This window comes from Squalius cephalus (genome assembly GCF_949319135.1).
Source record: "Squalius cephalus genome assembly, chromosome: 12".
In the NCBI taxonomy this organism is placed as follows: Eukaryota; Metazoa; Chordata; class Actinopteri; order Cypriniformes; family Leuciscidae; genus Squalius; species Squalius cephalus.
Window position 1 is genome coordinate 8,372,311 of NC_137133.1, and position 23,092 is coordinate 8,395,402.

A 23,092-nucleotide genomic window follows, 5' to 3' on the forward strand; every position below is an offset into this window, starting at 1 on the left:
CTATTTTTCATAAGTATGTGCACAATAAAAACAAACTTTCAGTATGAACTTGTATTATTTGTCTTGACATAATAAATATAAAAGGAAAAAGTTCAATTATCATCATCACGTTTGGTATTGAAAGAAGAAAATTTAGAAAACAACACTCTTTAATAGTCATTTAGGTGATTACACTGTTTAAATGCATTCAGCGTTTGGTTGCTATACACAAGTAGTTTGGTAAATCTCTTCAAATGAAGGTTAAAATAACTATCATTAGTATCAGAAGAGTAAAAGACATCTTGATTTTTCCACTGCTACCACCTGCAAATAAGAATGGCATTAATTGGATGAAATGAAATTTCATAAAAACAAAATGGTTCAAAGTATTTGTAAAAGACTGACAGAAAAAGCCATTTTGAATGAAACCCTCTTCTGAGAGTCAAATCAAATGTGAATCAAATGCTTACCAACATCAGAGTTATCCACTAGCATGCCTTTGGTGTCACTGAGACTTCCATTGTTTGCTTCTGGAACTACACCCAAAAGCTTACACATCAACGGATAGATGCTGACACTGTCAAAAGGCTCAGCCAAGAAATCATTCCTAAAGTCTGGTCCAAAGGCTCGAAAGATCATTTTCATATCCATTTCCTCATTACTGAATCCATGATCTCCTTTGTTGATATGCAAAAGGATCCTCTGCACAAACAGAAAACAGATTGTTAGAATTGAAAACAGTATGATTAATTCAGGTAGGCTGTTTACATAAATTCACCCCACCTAAAACATACTGTATGTAGCTTAAAGGTGCTTCATATTTACTATTTACACTACTGTTTGTACGGAGACAGATTTTTATTTATTTATTTTTTGAAAAGAAATTAATCTAATGAATTCAATTGATCAAAAGTGACAGTAGCCATTTATAATATTACAAAAGATTTCTATTTCAAATATTTATCAAAGAACAACAAAAATATTCAGCAGCACAACCCTTTTCAACATTGATAATAATGTATTATTTTTGAGCGCCAAATCAGTATATTAGAGTGTTTTTTTAACAAATAAATGCAGCTTTGGTGAGCATTAAGAAATTTCTTTTTAAAAAACATAAAAAATGTGTGCTGAATATATTTATTTTTATTTATATGTTACTGATAAAGGATAAAAACTAGCTGAATAATGTGGAGCTGAATTGTACTAAGTGAGATTTCAAACAATGGACCCTTTTCACAGACTGTGATGACACGTTTCCACAGATATCAACAAAGCAAATCTAGTAAAGTTTTTCAAATTTTCATTTTTAAAAATTTAATATTTAACGCGATATATTGTGTTATATTATCATGTCAGTAAATGACAAAAAAAAAAAAAAAAGAATTAACGCTGCTGTCAGGGTTATGCTCTGTTTTCTTGTGTCTTGTGTAAGTTTCCTTTGTTCCCGTTTTCCTGCCACTAGTTTGTTTCCATAGTTCCCATTGATTGTTTGATTATGTTCACCTGGTTTTCATTCAGTTTCCTTTGTTTGCCCTTGGTATTTATACACCCTGTGTCTGTTCTTATCATTTTATGGAGTTGTTCTGCTACCTGTGTTCTGAAGTGTTCCTTTGAGTTAAGTTGAATTAAGTTTAATTAAAGTGTATATGCTTCGGCAATTAAATCTAGCTTTTATCTCCAGTGTTTCCAGTTACAAACACAACGGCTGAGGAAGTGATGGCAAATTTGACATCTTTCTCTCTCATGGCCAATGCATTCAGTCTCTCTATATTTTTCCCTCAGTTGTGGAAAGTCGTGGAAACTCTATAACAGATTTTTTTCTTTTGAAAATGGAGCAAATGGAAATGCAAAAATTAGATTTGCTGTCATCTCCCATTCACCGCAATATAAGTTTTCACAACTAGGACAAATTCTGCTTCTGAGAGCCCCAGAAATGTGAAAAGGGTCCATTGGGTAAAATTATTTTTTTAATTTATTTCCAAAGCCACTTACAGAGTTGATATTGAACCCCAGGTCTGCCAGAAGGACTATAGGTTGAATTCTCTCATGTTTGCCTATGTGAAAGTGTTCTGGAATCTCTTCTTTCTTATAGACCGTCAGATTGGGATGTGCGTTCTTCAGGGCATTATAAACTTCCTGTTCTTTGCCCTCTTTAGGTGTGATCATCCCAAACCCACCATAGTCGAGCAGGTCAAAGCGGGATAGGTTGACAAAACTCATGTAATTGCTAAGTTTTATCTCATTAACCTCAGTGGCCTTTTTAATAGTGGTCATGCCATGGTCTGAGGTCAGGATGACGTTAAGATGATCAGTCAAACCGTTCTTGTGAATTGCCTCCCTGAGGTAGCCAATAGTGCGGTCGATCTGTTCAATTATCTTTTTTCTCTCTGGAGTTTCGGGGCCTTCGGCATGACCCACATTGTCTGGTTCTCCATAGTAGAGAGTAACAAAGTCAAAGTCCTCTTTGGTGAACCATCCCATCACAGTGTCTATGTTCTGCCGCCAATCTGTCTCATTGTCATCAGGTTGACCATGATCTTCCACCAGGGAACGATCCACAGCTTGCCCACTGTAAGTTGCTCCTCCACCAGGATAGAAAAAAGATGCTGTTTTCAGACCCTTTGAAATATATAGGAGAAGTTACTGGGGAAGACCAGTATGGTATGTGTCAATTCATTTACAAAGGATGGATGATTTTACAGGACATATTTAAACTACTGGTCAAAAGTTTGGAATAATTTTTTATTTTATTTTAAATAATGGTTTTGAAAGGCCCAGTTTCACAAACAGAACTTAGAAAAAAAACATTACTGGTGTGCATCTTGAGACAAAACAATGGCACTGCTATATTTTAAGATATGTCTGTGCAAGTTGCTTTCATTTAAAACATCTCAAACATGCACTTTAGTCTGGGACTAGCTTAAGCTTTGTCTGTGAAACCGGGAGATAGTCACCAAGGCTACATTTATTTGATCAAAAATGCAGTAAAAAAGTAATATTGTGAGATAGTATTACAACTTAAATTGTATTCTATCTGAATATATTTTAAAATGTAATTCAGCTTTGCGATCACAGGAATAAATTACTTTTAAAATATATTAAATTGAAGACAGTTCTTTTAAATTAAAATAATATTTCACAATACTAATGTTTTAACTGTATTTTTGATTTAATAAATGCAGCCCTGGTGAGCTTAAGAGACGTATTTCAAAAGCAATTAAAATATCTTAATAATTCTAAACCTTTGACTTGTGTGTGTATATATATATATATATATATATATATATATATATATATATATATATATATATATATATTATTATTATTATTATTATTATTATTATTATTATTTTGTATTTCGTCCTTACAATCTGCTCACAAAAAGCTTGTCAGAGGAGCAAGTTCACCTGATTCTGGGCTGTTATCCACAGGGGCAAAGCACCATTATCCCACCATTCTGATTTTTTAAGTGTTGCCTTATGGGTAAGTCTCAACCCAGTTGTAACATTGAACATCAGGTTATGGACCACACCATGATCCTCCATCCATCTCCCTAAATTAAAAATTAAGAGACAATCATATTGTTATACCATGCTTTACAGATATATAGTCAGTATTAATTGTCACTATAATGTTGAAAATTGTATTCAGTCATATCAACCAATCGGTCTCTGTGGTCAAATAGTGGATTCAAATGAACTAAGATTACTTATGATCACAGTGTTCATTGTAGACCCACATTTCTTTTCTTTTCTTTTTTTAACACAATACTCATAATGTCAAGAACTGTAAATCGGCCATTGACAAGGTTTATGAACTTGGAACACTGCTTATGTGAATAACCTTGAAGTTGGAGCTCATGCTAACTTTGCACAATGCCATTTAATGAGGTTGAGGTTATTGGCCAATTAAGTGTGCTCAGCAGCTCTCAGTACACAGCTTAAGACTTTGAACATCATGATAATGCAGACTGGACAAGTATATGAACACTAACACAGTAAGCTATGGTGGCACACAACACATCTAAGTGTGAATCAGAAGCATGAATATTTGCACTTATTTCTGCAAAATTAAATTAAACAATATTCAATTTCATTAAATAGGATGTATAAAATCAATGTTCTTTAAAATGTACAGTATTAACATTTAGGTTTTTAATTTAAAATGTATTCATATCATATCCATATATATATATTTGATTGGTCAGAGATGTTAGTTTCATTTTGAGACACTAAATAGCCAATATTTATACTAAATATTTATTTATTAATCTCAAGTTTGAGTTGTTAATCAGTGGCTATTTAGTGACTCAAAATGAAACTAATTTCTCTGACCAATCAAATCATATGCAAGGTGTTAACAACCGCTGATTTAAGTATGCATTACAAAACCTATACCAATTCAGTGTTTGGATGAATTGGGCCTTTGAACATGTCAGAGCTTCTGTTCTGCTCTTTTTGTGGTATCCCTTCAGTAAAGGGTGTATTCTACACAAACATTAATTAGCTATAAGCAGAATGATGAGCCTTACCAGTAATAGTTGTAAAGTGTGATGGAGATGTCATGGTGATCGCTGGGGGATTGATGTACTTTGCCTTCACTCCCTCTTTAACAAGCTTGTCCAGATTTGGTGTGTCCACATCTTGGTCGTAATCCCACCTGAAACCATCAAAAGAGATCAGCAACAACTTATTATGCGTCTTCCTTTCGGACAGGGGTTTACTGCACACACAGAGAAACAAAGCCAACACCAGCAGAAGTTCTGACTTCATCTTGAGAGACTGTTAAGCAGAATGAAAATCAGCAAAAGCTGATCTTGGTGTTATTACCAGGCATTATCAGGGGACTGATAAGACAATCTATATCTTATATTTTCTGTAGTTCTTAGTCAGGTTGTTGTTACTGAAATTATACTCTCTTCTATCATACTTTCACTGAGTGAACAAATGATAGATCTTAAATTTGAAATGTATTATAGCCTACTGTAAAGTAGAAAAGGTCTTGTTTCCTTATTATTTCAGTTATTATTACCCTTTTCACAGCTTGCATTTTAACCTTAAGAGATAAGGTTGGAGCCATAGGTTGGAGCTCATAAATTAAGGATGAAGCTCATAAACTGTTAAGGATGATTAGAGATCTATATTGTTAATCATTAGTTCATATCATCTTTATATAAAGAAAAGAACTACAGAATGATAATAATTGTCAACATAAATCACACAATCTACGTTTGTTCCATTATAATGATAATGCACGTAAGGGACTTTTATTGTAGAAATACTACCGGAAGTAGGAAGTTTATGTTTTTCTCGCTCATTACAGTTTTCGTGTTCACACTGCTTTCAGGGCTGGGTCCCTGACAGCTGATGTGATATTCAGGAAAAAAGCTTTAATTCTAAACAAATACAAGTCAAAGAGTTAAAGAAAGCATTTTCGCCACTCCATTTGGATGTAAGTAAGGTAAGATTCGACTAGTAGTCGCAGTTTATTAGCTTCTCAAAAAGGCCCCTTCGCTGTTTATTGTGTCAGCTGACCTTTTTATATAAAACAACTGTTATTATGATAATTAAGAAAGATTAAATAAAACGCCACGAACTAACGTTACGCCTTTAAAAAAGTAAAGTGGCGGTATAGTGCTACGTATGGTGAAATGTAATATTCTAATGTTTATCATAGTACAATAATTACCATATTCATATGCTGTGGTATTTACATGGATAAACATGGTAACGTTACTTTCTAGTAGGCTAACGTACATCTTTGTGAATAATGGACAAGTTACCTACAATTAAATTTGTATGAATGTGATATTTTTACTTTAGAAAACACCTTTTTTTACCTGCAATGTTACTTAGTATGTAACTTACTGTTTTATTGTATCTTGTACATTTGCAGTATTGTTGCACACTTACAGCTAACAGATGAGTGACATTTTTTAAATATGTTGCATGTGAAATAATACACTTTTGAATGACCATCAGTATAGTAAGTATTGCATCAACCAGCATATGTTGATATGTTTAGTGGAAGTATTGTTTGCTGATTCCCAAGACCCAATTGTGCTTTTAATTTCAGGAATAAACATGACTGCCATCAAGCACGCCCTTCAGAGGGATATTTTCACCCCCAATGACGAGCGTCTGCTGAGCATCGTCAATGTCTGCAAGGCAGGGAAAAAGAAGAAGAACTGTTTCCTATGTGCCACAGGTAGAACACAGACACAGTCTGACCCCACATATCCATGTCAGATCCATAGACTGTAAAAAATAGGTCAGATCACATCAGTAAATGTTTATTTAATGATTATTTTACCTCTATCAATTCTGTTTATTATCCTTAGTGACCACAGAGCGTCCAGTGCAGGTGAAGGTGGTGAAAGTGAAGAAGTCAGATAAAGGAGATTTCTACAAGAGACAGATGGCCTGGGAACTACGGGACCTGACAGAGGTTGATGCCAAAGATGCCACTAAGGTCAGAGGTCATATGCGAAATGTTATCAATATCAATTCAGACATGAAGTAAAGATCAGTAATAAAATATCTATTAGTTAAATATTATATTAGATGCATGATATATCTGTACTGTCCGGGGCTGCGTTTTCCAAAAGCATTGTAAGCCTAAGTAGAGCATTGAGCTAATGCCACCAATTATGGTCATCTTAGCTATCAATGCTTTTGAGAAATGCAGCCCAGATCGGTTATTGGATGATACTGGATACAGTGTTATTTTAGTATTATTTATATACTATATATTAATATTTGGAATGAGCTATTTTTAATATTAGTACTTCAGTGTATACTTATTTTATTTCTATTTTTTTTTTTCATCTAATATTTATATTTTATTTTATTTTATTTAAGCTTGATTTAAAATGAAAACGATTTTTGTTTTAGTTTACAATACCAACACTGATTGGATATTACATTTTTTAAAATAATTTAATTTAAACTTTTAGATTACCCTTGCCATCACCTAATGCGCACTTAAAGTTAATCTTTAAAAACACTAATCATTTAAATCTCAAAGTGAATATAAATTTTTCATACTGTACATTTTAATGTTGTGATGCCTAAATTTTACTTGTAGCACTTAAAGTGTTTTATATTTTAATTATTTATACAAATGTAGTTAATATGGTTATTGGCCATAACATATTAGACAAAATAATTATCGATTTGGTATTGACCTGAATTTACTGAAAACATCTTTTCATTTTCAATGGAATTTCTTCCATTCTTCAGGAGAATCCAGAGTTTGACCTCCATTTTGAGAAGGTTTATCGGTGGGTGGCGAGCAGCACTGCAGAGAAGAATTCATTCATCTCATGCATCTGGAAACTGAACCAGCGCTACCTTCGCAAGAAAGTGGAGTTTGTAAACGTCAGTCCTCAGCTGCTGGAAGGTATGGCTCTCTACTGCTCCTGGTGGTGTGGGGGAGTAATAGCATGTTGTTAAACTACCAGTGTGTTTCTAATATGTAATTACCTTAGCCCTTTGATAGAAACAATTCTTAAAGCTTATACATAGAACTATTACATTTGCAGTGGTAGGAACTCAAACTAGTTTCTGTTTTCCTGCAGCTAGTGTTCTCTCTCTTTCACTTTTTCTGAGCTCTTTGGGTTTCTGCAATGTCTATTTGATTGCCCCTTAATGCTTTAACCTGATCTGTGCTATTCTCTTTAAATCTCTCACTTGGCCAGAGCTTCCTAAAGCTGAAGGTTTGTACGCTGTTTTTTCTTCCATTTTCCATCATCCTCCATTTCCCTTCTCCAGTTCCCCTCATTAATGGTCATTCTTTCCTTCCATTAATTCATTTGTTAAACCACATCAGTTATCAGGGAACATTTGCACAATGCTCACTCTCTAGATTTGTTTGTGTGCATGTGTTTATTTTAATGAGCGTTACTTACATTATATTTATGGAGTAGTTTAGTTCATATACTCACATGCATACATACTGTTCAAAAGCTTGGGATCGGTACGATTTTATAAATGTTTTTTAAGTCTCTTATGCTTACCAAGGCTGCATTTATTTGATTTACTTGAAAGAAAAAAGTCATTTTTTCTACTTGAACCTTTTAAATGTCATTCATTCCTGTGATGGCAAAGCTGAATTTTCAGCATGCTTACTCCAGTCTTCAGTGTCACATGATCCTTCAGAAATCAGTCTAATATACTGATTTGCTGCTCAGGTAACATTTCTTACTATTATCAAAACTTTTTTTTTCAGGATTCTTTGATGAATAATTCAAAAGAACAGTTCACTTTTGATGAATTTCTTATAATTTAATTATAAGATTAGAAGATAATTTATTTTAAAAACAAACAAACAAACAGTGTACTGACCACAAACTTTTAAACGGTAGTATATGACATAAATTTGAGGTCTATATGAGTACTATTGTAATGCTCACTGTCTGATTCCTTTCCCCCCAGAGTCGGTCCCGAGCGGAGAGAGTCAGAGTGTCGCCGGGGGAGATGAGGATGCTCTGGACGATTACCAGGAGCTGAACGCCCGTGAGGAGCAGGACATTGAGAGCATGATGGAGGTCTGCGAGTACGCCATTTCCAACGCAGAGGCCTTTGCTGAGAAACTGTCCCGTGAGCTACAGGTCCTAGATGGGGTGAGTATGTTAAAGCGTTTCAAACTGACAATAGAAGTAGTTATTTGGGATTTTTATTATAACCTATATCTATATTGAGCATGCAATAATTATCTAAATGTTGAGGTAAATGTTCTTAAAGCTTGTCTGATTAGGGAATAGTGGATAGTCCCATATCAGAAATGAAACTGGGTTTATTTTTGGTGTGGTGAATGATAATATTTCTTCTTTTCTCCTCCTCAGGCTAACATCCAGTCCATCATGGCCTCTGAGAAGCAGGTGAACATCCTGATGCAGCTGCTGGATCAGGCTCTGTCAGAGGTGGATAACATCGAAGGCAAGTTGCTCAGTTACGAGGAGATGCTGCAGAGCGTGAAGGAGCAGATGGACCAGATCTCCCAGAGCAACCGTCTCATTCAGATTAGCAACACCAACAACGGCAAACTACTGGATGAGATCCAGTTCCTCGTGGTACGTTATAGATTGAGCACAGACGGAGCAAAAATGGAGCATTCAGGCAGCCTTGTCAGTGGTGTTCGAGATGCGATGATGATGTTGCATTTGAATGTTTTTGTTAGCCTATCCAGTTTAACTAATTTAAAACGTTCAAAACATTGCAGAAATAGAGAAGCTCAATGTGGAGAAAATCTAGGTTATGAAACCGCAACCAAGCCGTTCACACAGAACACGTTTTCTGCGCTGCTTTTCCATTGTACTCTAGACAGACACCTTTGACCGTTGCACTCGTGTCTCGCAAAAGAGATCTGCATGCCACATATTTGATATAAGCTTCTGTGTGTTTATTAACTTATTTATTTATTTAAAATGCCATGGTAAGCAAAGTTCTAGCAGAGTGTGCTTCTGTACTGCTTATGTTTTAATATTAAAACAAAACTCCAATAAAAGATTATTGGTATGATTAGAATTTATGTCTATTATTACCGCTTTTGTCTTTTTTATCGTGGTAGAACTACATGGATCTATCAAAAGGGCACATCAAGGCTTTGCAAGAAGGAGATTTGTCTTCTCCTAAGGGTATCGAGGCCTGCATCAACGCTTCTGAGGCTCTGTCCCAGTGCATGAATGTAGCGCTCAAACCAGGTACTGCTCTCATACTGTACATCACTAATTTTGTGATAACAGCACTTTCAGGTGTGCATGAACAGTATTTCTAATGTTTGCGTGATGTTCAGGTCACGATAAGCTGATGGCAGTCAAGCAGCAGCAGCATCTGTTTTCTGAGCTCAGAGATGCTTTTGCCCGCCGTCTCACCAACCACCTCAACAATGTGTTTGTGCACCAGGTAACATTATTACACACGTAGTACACAGGTAAAGCACATGCACATCTTAAATGTATGGCAATGTGTGTCATTGCTGAGGAGTTTTAAGCTTCCTTTCCTTTTCCTATGAGTGTTTTATCTACCTCTGTCTGTGATTGATTCTTTCTCCTGTGTTCCTGTTTGGCCACCAGTCGTGTCTCTCTATATCACTTTACTACACTGTGCTTTCTGTTCCTCTGTCAGTTCAACCACTTCAGTCACTTCAAAATGACCATCCCTCAGTTCTATAGGTCGTCCTGTCTGTCACTCCCTGTGAGTACGCCCACTCCAGCATCCTGTTTGACCCGCCCACTCTAACAGTCACGCAACTCCTCTTTCTTAGACCTAACTGTCTCATCAATGCTTCTCTCTCCATGGAAACATTTCATTTAAGCATGTTCATGGTGATGTAATCCAGACGTTCTCATCTTAGGCTTCTAAGATGATCTCCCCATAAACCTCTCAGCCAACATCATACTTGTGTTAGTAGTTGTTGATTTTGTCCCCTGAAGATGTGAAGGGGTCTTCATTGCCTTGTTTTGCTCACTCTCCGATGGAATTATGGGATGCTCGAGAGAAGATATGGCCTGGTCAGCATGCAGTTCCTGTAGTGTTTGCCTTTATGATGTGGATGTTTTATAGATGCATTGAGAAGGAACTGATTGACTGTGAGAATTTTTTGTGGCAGTGACTGTCGGTTTTGTGGCAGTGTTCATGAATTTGTGACGCTTGGTGGTTGTTACCCAACTAATTACGGTTTGTCACTGTAATATAACAGCAATCTTTTGTGTGGTAGTAGGGCTGGGTGATTATACAGATTTCGATATTTGTTTTGACACCAATACACAAACTCGATTTGATTCCATCATAATGTCCATTTTCTCTAGGGAAGATATTCTCTCTCTTCTGCTGCTGTGTTTTAGACTCATTCAATAAGTAACTTGTATTTTTGAACTATTTATTAAAAGAACAGATACTTTTTTTAATAGGGCAACTCTGGTTGTACAGTATGTTTTTAATTAAGTGAAAAGAACCAGTTCATAAGAGTCATTTGTTCATAAATTAAACTGCTCTAGTCACTCTCTTATGTTTTTGATTCACTAAAAATTACCTGTTCATAAGAGTAATTTGTTAATAAATCAGACTGGTCATGCTGTATGTTTTTGATTCACTGAAAAGTAACTGGTTCCTTCAGGACTTTTTTTTTCTTTTTCTCATGAGTCGAATTTGTTTTTGCTTCCAACCCACAAGGACGACTCAATAGAAAGACTGTTATTTTACCATTCATTTTCTGTAAACAAGTCATTTATTAAATCACATTCAATACAGACTGCTAATGTATGTTCACAAATCAGATTTTTTGAAAATAGTCATAGAGCAAACAATGAATGTTGGGACGTATTGAATTTATAATGAAATTGTTCAAATCAAGATGTATGTTTTAATGTATAAGCATTATATGTTGCATTATATGTTTTGAAATGAGCCTGATAAAGTCCATTATCATTTGTGACCACTGACACAGAACCCTTATCATCAGTTACAGTAACCATTAAAATGCTATCATAATATAATATTGCTGCAATGTCTTATCCTCATGTCCATGGCAGTGTCAGCAGATTTTTTTAAATATGTTTTCAAACATGGGACTTCTATATTGAAATTGGTCAAATAAAGGTCACGATTAATCAGAAAATCTGTATTTTTACCCAGCCCTGTGTGGGAGTGAGAGTTTGTGTGTCTTCCTTAATATTAAATTGCTTGTGTTAAGTGTTTCCACTCACTGATTCTGTCTGTGTGTTTGTGTGTGTGTAGGGCCACGATCAGAGCTCCACACTGTCCCAGCACACAGCTGAGCTGACACTACCCAAACACAGCCCTCTGCACAGAGACCTGCTCAGATATGCCAAACTGATGGAGTGGCTGAAGAACACCCAGAGAGAGAAATATGAGGGGCTCTCCAGGGTGAGTGTTTATCACTTCCATCACTGCCGTGATTATCATGACTGATATCAGGCAACATTGAGGTTTGGAAGCATTCTGTCACGTTTATACGAATTGTTCCGTCTTGATAGTCATTAAAGTGTATGGAAACTTTAATTGGTGAAGCATGTGGCAAAAGTCAAGGACAAAAACATTATTAAATCCTATAACATTCTTACTTTTCGTAGCACTGCAGATTATTACCATTACAGTCAATAGTAAATTGCTATTTGTGACCAGTTTTACTGACATACACTGTAATGTGTTGCATTTTAGAGTGAAACGGGTTATTCAGTGAGAAAAAAGTTGGATGGAACTTTATTTTATTCATTGTGAATTTATTTAGATGGTGAAAAACTCTGTTACATATATATCAGAATGAATGTGAATATGCTAAAACAATGTCTCAATAGCTATTTGGCTAACTTAAGTTAACAATATCCAATAGTGTGCACAGCCTAAGTGACATCAGCAGAGCAGGAAGGTTGTTTTTAGAGGTTGAAAATTACAAAAATATGATTTTTTTTTCTCTCTCAAATAACATGCACGGACGAATCATTCACTTATGAATGTGAATTGTTCAACTGTGTACATACCCAAAACTTGCATTAAGAAAGTAAGTAGGGCCATTTTAATTAGTCCCTTAATTAAGATCATAATTGGGACTTTATTTTAATAAGACACTCAGTGCCATTACTGATGTATGTTTTACTGTAAAATGATTATATGTTTAAAACAATTACATCACCAACAGTAATCTAAGGTAAAGAGAAAAAAAAAGAAAAAAACCCTGATAAAGTCTATTATCATTTATGACCATCAGTTACAGTAAAATTAAAATGCCATCATAATAACACTGCAATGTCTTATCCCGATGTCCTCTGAGAGACGGTGGTTTTCCTTTTGAAATGGCAGCATAAGTGGAGGAAAAAAGCAGTTATATTTAATTTCAGCTCTGCTCAGACATAATAGCACTGTTAATGTAATTCTACAGACGTTAAACCCAATAAACTCAAGGGCAAAGCCACATTTAAGGGTTTAGTTGGAGTGATTATTCTTTTTCTGATCATCACTCAGTTCCAAATTGATTCCCAAATGTTTTAGATGCATTTGTCTGTACCTACTATTATTATTAATCTTTAAAATCCAAATGAGATGACAGACGTGGCCTGGATGTTGCTGTTGCTGTGTATACTCTGACAGATTGGATTTGTGTCCAGTTCGTCACTTGTTCCCTCTGTCTCTCTCCTCATTATTTCCTATGTTCTTTATACCTTCTTCTAAATGAGAAAAATGCTGAGAAATAAAAAAATTGGAATTTGATCAAATTCCTGATCCTCCCTTATGTTTTTTACAGACTTACGTGGATTACATGACTCGGCTGTATGAGCGGGAAATTAAGGACTTCTTTGAAGTTGCAAAGATCAAAATGGCGGGCACTAGTAAGGATGGGAAAGGAAAATTTGGTAAGACCACAATAAAAACAAATTCTTTTGTTTGTTTATCAAGAAACTCTTGGAATGGGATTTTTGTCCATGCTATATCTTTAGTCAGTGTGCGTCTTGTGTTTGCTATGTTGTGTGTTTGTCATAGTGTGTGTGCTGTTTGTAATCTACTTGTGTTTTTTCTTTCATTTTACACCACATGACAAACGCACAGTTTAGAGTTGAATTTAAACTATCCGACTTAATTCTCTAGTGAAATCATTGAGCTGTCAGTCATCGCTTGTCTCTGATATGATGGTGTTACGTCACGTTTGCATAGTAATGTCCTGACATGTGCTGCATGGCCCACAGTGTGTGTACTGTTACACATGCCAATAGGCCATTACATGTGTACTAGAGGCATGACACTCACATTGTTTTGTGGGGAAAAAAACTGAATACATGAGATCCCAGGATGTTTAGAACTGAATACTTCAAAACTGAATAAAGAGGGACTTATTTAGTATTTACACTACTGTGCAAATGTTTGGGGTTGGCAAAAAACAAATTTCAAAGCAGTCTCTTATGCTCACCAAGGCTGCATTTATTTGATCAAAAATACAGTAAAATATTGTGAAATATTATTACAGTTTAAAGTAACTGTTTTTCTATGTTAATATGTTTTAAAATAATTGATTCCTGTGATGGTGAAGCTGAATTTTCAGCATCATTACTCCAGTCTTCAGTGTCACACGATCCTTCAGAAATCATTCTGATATGCAGATTTGCAGCTCAAGAAACATTTCTTCATCGGAAACCATGATAAAAAAAAAATTCTTTGATAAATATAAATTTTGAAAGAACAGCATTTATTTGAAAATAAAATGTTGTGTAACCTTATAAATGTCTTTACTGTCACTTTAAAAAAATATATATATTGACCCCAAACTTTTGAACTCAAGTGTTTTAGGACAAATGTTACTTTTTTATTCAGTATTTAGATATATTAAAGATGTATATAAAGGGTATAATTATATTATGGGCATTTTGTTTGTTTTTTCCACACGATAAGCGTCACATTAAAGGGATAGTTCACCCAAAAATGAAAATTAGCCCATGATTTACTCACCCTGAAGCCATCCTAGGTGTATATGACATTCTTCTTTCAGACGAATACAATCGGAGTTATATTAAAAAATGTCCGGGCTCTTCCAAGCTTTATAATGAGAGTGAATGAGTGTATGTCTTAGGAAGTCCTTCAAAGTGCATCTATTCATTATTAAAGTGCTCCACGCATCTCTGGGGGTTAATAAAGGTCTTCTGAAGTAAAGCGATGCGTTCGTGTAAGCAAAATATCTATATTGAAAATATATATTGATGGCTTCAGGGTGAGTAAATCATGGGCTCATTTTTGGGTGAACTATCCCTTTAAGACATTGTGTCTGTGACATTTAAGACAAGTTAAAAATACTGTTCCATTCTGTTGTGCTCCATATAACTGTTTTTGAATTTAAAAAAGCCCTCTTGTGTGAAAGACCATGGTGCAAATTTGTCTGATGATTCAGACCACAGCGTTATATTAAACCAAATTAATATATTAGGCCCTTTTTAACATATTTGCATATAATTATAACTGGATTTTCATATACGTAAAATGTATTGAAGTCTTTCATAGTTGATCACTGCTTTCCGAGTGCTCAGTTACTCATGCCTGTTGGGCATATCCCTATTCTCCCTGCTCATGATGGGAAACTTCCAGGTGTAAATAAGATGTTCTTTTTTTTACCAGCTTTCATTACCAGTCTCAGTCTCAGCTTTTTCCTCCACATGATGATAGAAACGGAGCTTTTTGTTTCCAAATGGCCACTGAGCCCTAATTCTACTTAGCCTAAATTCAGCCACTGCAGTGCATGTCATATTTGAAAACTTTGACCTTTAACCCCTAACTCTGGCACCATGCTGCATGTTGTAAGCCTAACGTGTCTCTGTCTCTGATGCCTGCCTTTCTAACCGGCCTCCAGCCACGCTTCCGCGGAAAGAGAGTGCTCTCAAACAGGAGACGGAGAGTAAGTATCAGTGCCACATCCCATGCCTATCCCATAATGCCTTGCTCCCTCTTAGTCAAAAGGCATATCTGCCACACAAACACAGTAAACCATTATCTTCAGTTTCAATGTTTCATGTGTATGCAAAACATATATTTACAATCTTTTCTAAGCTTGAGTTACATGCACCGTTTTATGGATTTCATTTTACCTTATTCACTTTTTCTTGATCAAAACTAACCTCAAACGTGTCCAATGATATCAGATTTTAAAATGTTTAATGTTAATGCATCAGGGGTTAAAGGGAGTTTTTTTTATCATGCAATAAATCCTCTATGATTTATATGAGATTATTGGTAGTTGGATTGCATGCATTGCATTGCATTCAGATCAACGTGCTCGCCAAGGTAAGTTTAATAACCCATATAGAAAAGTGAGTTGTATATCTGGCTGTTATATTTAATATCCAGTTCATACTCTAATGGTTTCTCCTCTAATGGTCTCTCTCAGGCCTGCATGGGAGTTCTGGGAAGCTTACAGGCTCCACCTCAAGTCTGAATAAACTCGCTGTGAGCAGCTCCAACAGCAGGCGCTCTCAGTCATCTTCTCTGCTTGATATGGGCAACATGTCCGCCTCTGACCTGGACGTAGCAGACAGAACTAGGTTTGATAAGGTGCGACACCACAAATACTGGCCCAATTTAAAGATGCTGATTGGTTCAGAATTTTCACTTCAAATGAAGATAAATACTGATATTTGTTGTGTTTTTAATCTTACACTACCATTCAAAAGTTTGGGGTCAGTAAGATTATTATTATTATTATTATTATTATTATTATTGTTTAAAATAAATGAAAAGGCCTACTTTTATTCGGCAAGGACATATTAAATTGATTAAAAATGACAGTAAAGGACCTTTATAATGTTACAAAAGTTCTATTTTAAAAAATGCTATTAGTATTTATCTTTATGTTCACTATAGAAACCTAAAAAATGTATCATGCTTTCTGCAAAAATATAATGCAGCACAACTGTTTTCAACATTTGATAATCATAAGAAATATTTTTTGTGGACCAAATCAGTTATTTTTCGTAATATTTCGCAATATTAATGTTTTTACTGTAGTTTTGATCAAATAAATGCAGATTTGGTGAGCATAAGAGACTTCTTTTAAAAATATTATAAAATCCTACCAACCCAACTGAAGTTGCCTAGTTTAACAGCTGGAGCAACTCTTTTATTTGAAGAAATATAGAATATATAATTCCCTGATGACAAATAAACCTCAAGCTAAATTAGACAAATCTAAAATTAGATGGGAACGAGATTTAGGCATTCGTGCAGATGGAGAAGTCTGGAGTGAACTATGCAAGGAAGGAATCACATCTTATTTGAGCTCTAGATATAGACTGACTCCATTTAATTTTCTTCACCAAGTTTATTTCACTCCATCTAGACTCTGCATAAGTTCTCACCTCTAAATATTCTTACCTCTATGCTTTAGATGTGGTATAGACGAGGGAACTGGCAAACAAATTGCAGTATTACATCTGTTATACATGGATTCACCTTCCCAGTAGACCCAGATAAATGTTTATTGGTTAACTAGGGGGGTGGTGGCGCAATGGATAAGACACATGCCTTTGGTGTGAGAGACCCGGGTTCGAATCCACTGTGAGACACCAATGTGTCCCTGAGCAAGACACTTAACCCCTAGTTGCTCCAGAGGCGTGCGACCTCTGACATATATAGCAATTGTAAGTCGCTTTGGATAAAAGCGTCAGCTAAATGAATAAATGTAAATGTAAATGTAAACTTCACCAATTTCAACCTCAAGCAAAGCCAAGAAGTGTATTGCAATGAAGTGGAAATCAGATACTGTTATTACAATTAGCCTGTGGTTTTCGGAGGTTAATAATTGTATACCTTTAGAAAAGCTAAAGTCCAGTCCTTGTGTATTTTTCTTTGTCTTGTATTGTCTGATGTATAACAGACAACAGTACAAAGCAAAAAATAAAAATATTCAACAACAAAAACTGTACCAACCCCAAACCTTTGAACGGTAGTGTACGTATGTCCATTAAGGGTTTGTGGTCCTTTCTTGTGTGCTGTTTTCTAGATCTTTGAGCAGGTTTTGAGTGAGCTGGAGCCGCTGTGTCTGGCTGAACAGGACTTTATCAGCAAGTTCTTCAAGCTGCAGCAAAATCCTACACTAGCTCAGGTGAGTATCAGACACTGTACTGGTTCAGATATGTGCGTGTATTGTATTTGTGTGTGATGATGTTTTTAAAGGTGCAGTATGTAATATTGACTGCTAGCAGTTAAAATGAGTACTGCGGTCAAAAATGTAAAATATTGGAGAGAGTTGTTTCCCCTGCCCTCTCCTCAGACTCAACCATAGACTGTAAAAAAGATGGATGGCTCTGCTTCCATCCACTGTAGAAAAATGAAGCCAAAATATCCCAGTAATGGTCGTTGCAGATTACGTCGTTCAAAACCCAAGTCTGCGCAATAGTGATCCTGAGGTGAAGCCACGGCATCAAGGTCCCGCCCACACTCCCACACTCGCAGACTCATTCGATAGCACAGCTGTCAATCATGATGATTCACCCCATTATAATAGCATCAAATAACTAACTAAAACCAAACTTATTGGGCAAGTTAACATTAGAATATACGTCTGCATGATGAGAACTACAAAAAATGACACAAACTATCTTTAGAAAAAGATTATTTGGAGTGTAATTGGATTTTTTAGTTTGGCTCACGTCCCATTCGATTACATGGAGAGGGTGGGGTTTAAGACCTATACTGCAGCCAGCCACCAGGGGGCGATCAAAATGCTTTGGCATCGCTTTTCAGGACTTTTCATGCTTGGCACACTTGGGCTGAATCCGAAATCGTCCCCTATACAGCCATTTGTAGTGGTGTCCGAAACCATAGTGAATGTTATTGAGTGCACTCATTCTATCCCACAATGCACCGCAATAACAAAAGTACAACCGATGTACACTCAACGGCTGTCCGAATTCACTCACTCGTTTTCATTCACTCCTTCAAGTGAACTGTATTAGTGGACTAATGTAGGGAATAGTGAATGAGGCTATAGGGGCTGATTTCGGATTCAGCCTTGGACTCAAGGCACACGCGGGTTGCCAGATATGCAACAGGAACAAGCGCAATTGACATTGGAAAGCGTTGGAAAAAGCCTTACACTAAATGCATCTCGAATATTTATCCGCATTTTAATATGCCTCTTATCATAGAGCTTTTTAGGTGGATGCTGAGGTCAGGTAGAATTTGGGGTCTCTGAACCTTTTTGTTTGCTGGTTTCCATGACTGCAATAAGCTGTGTTTTCTGCTGGCAACCCGGGGTGTGGAAACACTATTCAGTAAATTGGCAGTGGCCGGGATCACACAGACCAAAACATAAACAGACATTCCGACACGGAACGCACATTTCAAAGTAGAATAACTGGCGGTAGCTTTGTTTTTCCGAGAAACATGTATTTGAACTTAGCATGTTACCTAAATCTCTGCTAACATATTATGCTATTTTTATGCTTTATTACAGTCAGAAATTACATACAGCACCTTTAAAGGGGACATATCATAAAAATTTGACTTTTTCCGTGTTTAAGTGCTATAATTGGGTCCCTGGTGCATCTACCAACACCGAAAACGTGAAAAGTGACAACCCAGTAACTTTGTTTTGGTAAGACTTTCTCTGCAAGCATAAATAAGCCAATCAGATTTCACTCCCCTTCTGACGTAGAAAGGGGATTTTATTATAATATTACGGCCCCTTAATCTGCACGTTTCCACCCACGGCACCGCCATTTGGTTTTCGCAAGTGACAACAGTGTAACTAGTTTTAACCAAGCGTGCCGCACAAGCCCTGAAAAGTGAAGCCAAAACGTCTCGATCGCCCCCCGGTGACTGGTCCTAGTATAGGTCATAAGCCCCGCCTCGCCGTGTTATTCAATGGGACGCGAGACCAACTAAACAATTAAATTACACTTCAAATATCTTTTTTCCAAAGGTGGTTTCTTTCATTTGCTGTTGTTTTTATCACGATGATGTAAGTTCAAGTGTCTGTTTCAAAAATAAGTTGGTTTTTAGTTAGTTACGTGATGCGGTGGTGTAACGTCATGATTGACAGCTGTGATTGACAGGTTCTCTGAGCGAAGTAGTCACTGAAGCACCACGGACATTTTTTTCGGGATCTTCGGAGGACTGAGGAGATTGTATTTACTTTATTTTAACAAGCCTCTTGTCATACTGCAATCAATTTTCAAAAAAGTGTGCAGAATGCACTCTCCCGACGAGAGTGAGGGCGGAGCGTTGACTTCGCGGCTTTACTTCCTGCTCACTACTGCGCAGGTCTGGTCCCGAGATCGCTACTGCGCAGACTCAAGTTCCAATATGTCAGCGCCATATCGGGACACTGGCGGCTTCAGTTCTCATCAATGGAAGAGAGCGAAGGGGCGTCGTCCATCTTTTTTTACAGTCTATGGTTTTAACACAATGGCAAAAGTTTGTGCAAAGCATGCAAACTGGCTGCACAGACGAGCACAGAACACTATTTAGAGTCCCAGACTCAGATGAGACAAAAGAGCAGTCTTATTAGATAAGATAAGTTATTAATTAGCAGATTAATTTTATTTTCAACGGAAATCCCCCAGAAACAGATGAATCAATGTAACTCCACAAAAACTACATAAATGTATCCACTAACCATTCAGGAACGTCCAAGTTCCAACCTCTTCCTGAGTCTCTCTGTAAGGCTGCACTCCGCTACTGGTTATTTCTGCGATTTTAGATGAGTGAGATTATTTGCGCGTTTTGTTATTGTATTCGAAGCTCGTGTAAAGGATCGGCAGTCTTCTGAATGTGAGCGGGGAGCAGCAGCTCATTTGCATTTAAAGGGACACACACAAAAACTGAGCGTTTTTGCTCACACCCAAAAAGGGGCAACTTTGACAAGCTATAATAAATGATCTGGGGGGTATTTTGAGCTGAAATTTCACAGACACATTCTGGGGACACCATAGATTTATATTACATCTTGTGAAAAGGGGCATAATATGTCACCTTTAATGATGTTCTAAATGCCTCATTAGGCAGAGAATGTGGATGACGCCGATGGAACAGTGCACTCCAGACCCACCAGTGAACATAGATATTCAATATCTGAGTGAGTCACAGTTCTCTTGAGCTCTTAGTTCATTAATTTCTTTCTGTCAGTCATCCATTTAACAGTCAAATCTGTTTTTAAGCAGATTAAATAAGCCTTCAAATGCAAAAAATGATCGTACATCCATTTCTCTTGCAGTAAGGACATGGTTCGGATGATGATGAATAAGATCTTTCAGAGCATTGAGACGGAGCTGAACAGTCTGATAGCTTTAGGTGATAAGATAGACAGCTTCAACTCTCTCTACATGCTGGTGAAGATGAGTCACCACGTCTGGACAGCCGAAAATGTCGATCCCGCCTCATATCTCAGCACAACACTGGGCAATGTGCTGGTCACTGTCAAGAGAAACTTTGATAAATGCATCGTAAGTTGAGCTCATGATAAGCATCTTTTTATCTATGTATTGATGTTGAGACAGGCATCTGGATCTTCTGATGTTTCTGTTGCTCTTTCAGTCGGGCCAGATTCGTCAGATGGAGGAAGTGAAGATTTCAAAGAAGAGTAAAGTGGGCATCCTGCCGTTTGTCACTGGCTTTGAGGAGTTTGCTAAGCTGGCTGAGGCTATTTTCCGAAACGCAGAGCGGCGGGGTGATCTGGATAAAGCCTACATCAAACTCATCAGAGCCGTGTTCCATAACGGTGAGCGTCATGACCAACTTTCATACATTTATAAAAATCTTGAATAGATGCGAGAAGCTCTAAATCACTTGAATTGCTACGCTTCAGACATTTTTTGAAATATAAAGAAAACATGATAACATGGGAAGTGAAGCATTGAGAACCAGTGTTATTTTAGTTTTTTATGTAGTTTTAGTATTCTTTTTTTTCTAATTAGCTTATATTTTTGTTATAATTGTATGTGCTTTTGTAATTTTTGTGTATTTTTTTGTGTATGTTGCTATATTTTTATATAGCTTTAAATGATTTAAATTTCAGTTTTAGTTCTAGTAATTTTAGATCTTAAGCCTAAATTTATTTCAGTTAGTCACCAAGGCAAGATTTCTCATTTTCTTTTAAAGTTTTTCATCTAACATTTATTTATTATTTCAATTACAGGCAATGATTAATGATTTATAGTTTTAGCTTTAATTAACAATAACAAGACTTTTGAGAACCATTTAAGACTCAAGGGTGCTGGTCCATTAATTGAAAAGTGACTATTATTATTATTCATGTACATCAGGAGCATAAACACATTTGAATTATGGGCGGCAAACCACTATACAGAATCAGGTTTAGATTTTTAATATTTGCGGTTCTGCTATATCATTTGTTTTCCACACTCTTGTCTGTTTGTGTATCCATAGTGGAGAAAGTGGCCAACGAAAGCCAGAAGACTCCACGTGATGTGGTGATGATGGAGAACTTCCACCATATCTTCTCAACTCTGTCCAGCCTCAAGATCTCCTGTCTGGAGGCAGAGAGAAAGGAGGCCAAGCAGAAATACACCGAACACCTGCAGTCCTACGTCATCAACTCACTGGGTCAACCGCTGGAGAAACTCAATGTGAGACAAATCTTTATGGAAACCTGAATTAAGCAGTTTCCCAGTACATCTGTGTAAATGAGGAATTTAGGAATGAAACTAAAATGTGTTTGGATTATTAATGTTATTGGATTTTTCAGCCTTTGTTTATGCCGTCTTCATCTTTGCATTAGAGTGTAATAAGTGTCCTGGACCATGGTTAATTGTCTTCCCATCTTGCAGCACTTCTTTGAGGGTGTTGAGGCTCGTGTTGCCCAGGGTGTGCGAGAAGAAGAAGTGAGCTACCAGCTGGCCTTCAATAAACAGGAATTGCGTAAGGTTATTAAAGAATACCCTGGCAAAGAGGTGAAAAAGGGCCTGGACAACCTCTACAGGAAGGTGGATAAGCACCTGTGTGAGGAGGAGAGTCTGTTACAGGTGAAAAAGAACAAGAGTCAAATAATGAAACACTAAATGGCTAAATTGAATATGGTTGCATTTATAATCTTTTGAGATTCTTGAGAATGTCAGTTTAAATGTGAACTTTGTTCTGTCCATTAGGTTGTTTGGCACTCCATGCAGGATGAGTTCATTCGGCAGTACAAGCACTTTGAGGGCTTGATAAACCGCTGCTACCCGGGGTCTGGAATCACCATGGAGTTCACCATTCAAGACATGCTGGAGTACTTCTCCAGTATCGCTCAGTCCCACTAAAACAGGAAGCTGAATCATAGTGAGAGAGAGGGAGAGAATGAGTGCTTAATTTGTACATACATTACAGTGCATTTAAGGGAACTAACACTGGAACCCTGTTTGTAACTTGAGATTCTGTTGTTACTGATTCCATGAGTTTTGTTGAAAACCAACAATTCTTCATATAGCTTTAGTTTAGTGAATCGCAAATGACTGAACTTTTTTTATAATTATGCTCAACACTAAAATGTGTGTGGCTGATCTTTCATGCACTTGAATGCTGATGGGTATCAAAAACATTCTGTAAAGAAAATCACAAAATAAACGGCCTGGAGTCATATGAAAGTAAATAAAGCTTACTTTTGAAAGTAAATTTTC

At 36.6% G+C, this 23,092-nt stretch overlaps 2 protein-coding genes across 9 annotated transcripts; one reads left to right on the forward strand and one right to left on the reverse strand.

Moving 5' to 3' along the window:
- Window positions 1-201: 201 nt before the first annotated feature.
- LOC307168374 (ectonucleotide pyrophosphatase/phosphodiesterase family member 7) lies at window positions 202-4,755 on the reverse strand. The gene is made up of 5 exons (XM_079888260.1): window positions 4,511-4,755; window positions 3,387-3,532; window positions 1,972-2,598; window positions 450-681; window positions 202-303 (listed from the first exon to the last, which is right to left on the reverse strand). The coding sequence occupies exons 1-5, from the start codon at window positions 4,749-4,751 to the stop codon at window positions 230-232; spliced, it is 1,320 nt and encodes a 439-aa protein (XP_079744386.1). The 5' UTR covers window positions 4,752-4,755; the 3' UTR covers window positions 202-229.
- A 506-nt stretch (window positions 4,756-5,261) lies between these two features.
- On the forward strand, window positions 5,262-23,092 carry exoc1 (exocyst complex component 1). Of its 8 annotated transcripts, XM_079889050.1 has the most exons (21): window positions 5,262-5,439; window positions 6,055-6,186; window positions 6,320-6,450; window positions 7,221-7,380; window positions 7,679-7,696; window positions 8,415-8,602; window positions 8,825-9,052; window positions 9,550-9,682; window positions 9,775-9,884; window positions 10,107-10,175; window positions 11,718-11,867; window positions 13,243-13,351; window positions 15,331-15,375; window positions 15,865-16,028; window positions 17,476-17,577; window positions 20,480-20,553; window positions 20,692-20,920; window positions 21,012-21,195; window positions 21,864-22,063; window positions 22,265-22,459; window positions 22,583-23,085. In XM_079889050.1, the coding sequence occupies exons 2-21, from the start codon at window positions 6,063-6,065 to the stop codon at window positions 22,733-22,735; spliced, it is 2,766 nt and encodes a 921-aa protein (XP_079745176.1). In that variant the 5' UTR covers window positions 5,262-5,439; window positions 6,055-6,062; the 3' UTR covers window positions 22,736-23,085. The 8 variants fall into 8 exon arrangements, with proteins under 8 accessions (XP_079745176.1, XP_079745178.1, XP_079745180.1 ...); XM_079889052.1 differs by lacking the exon at window positions 15,331-15,375; XM_079889054.1 differs by lacking the exon at window positions 10,107-10,175.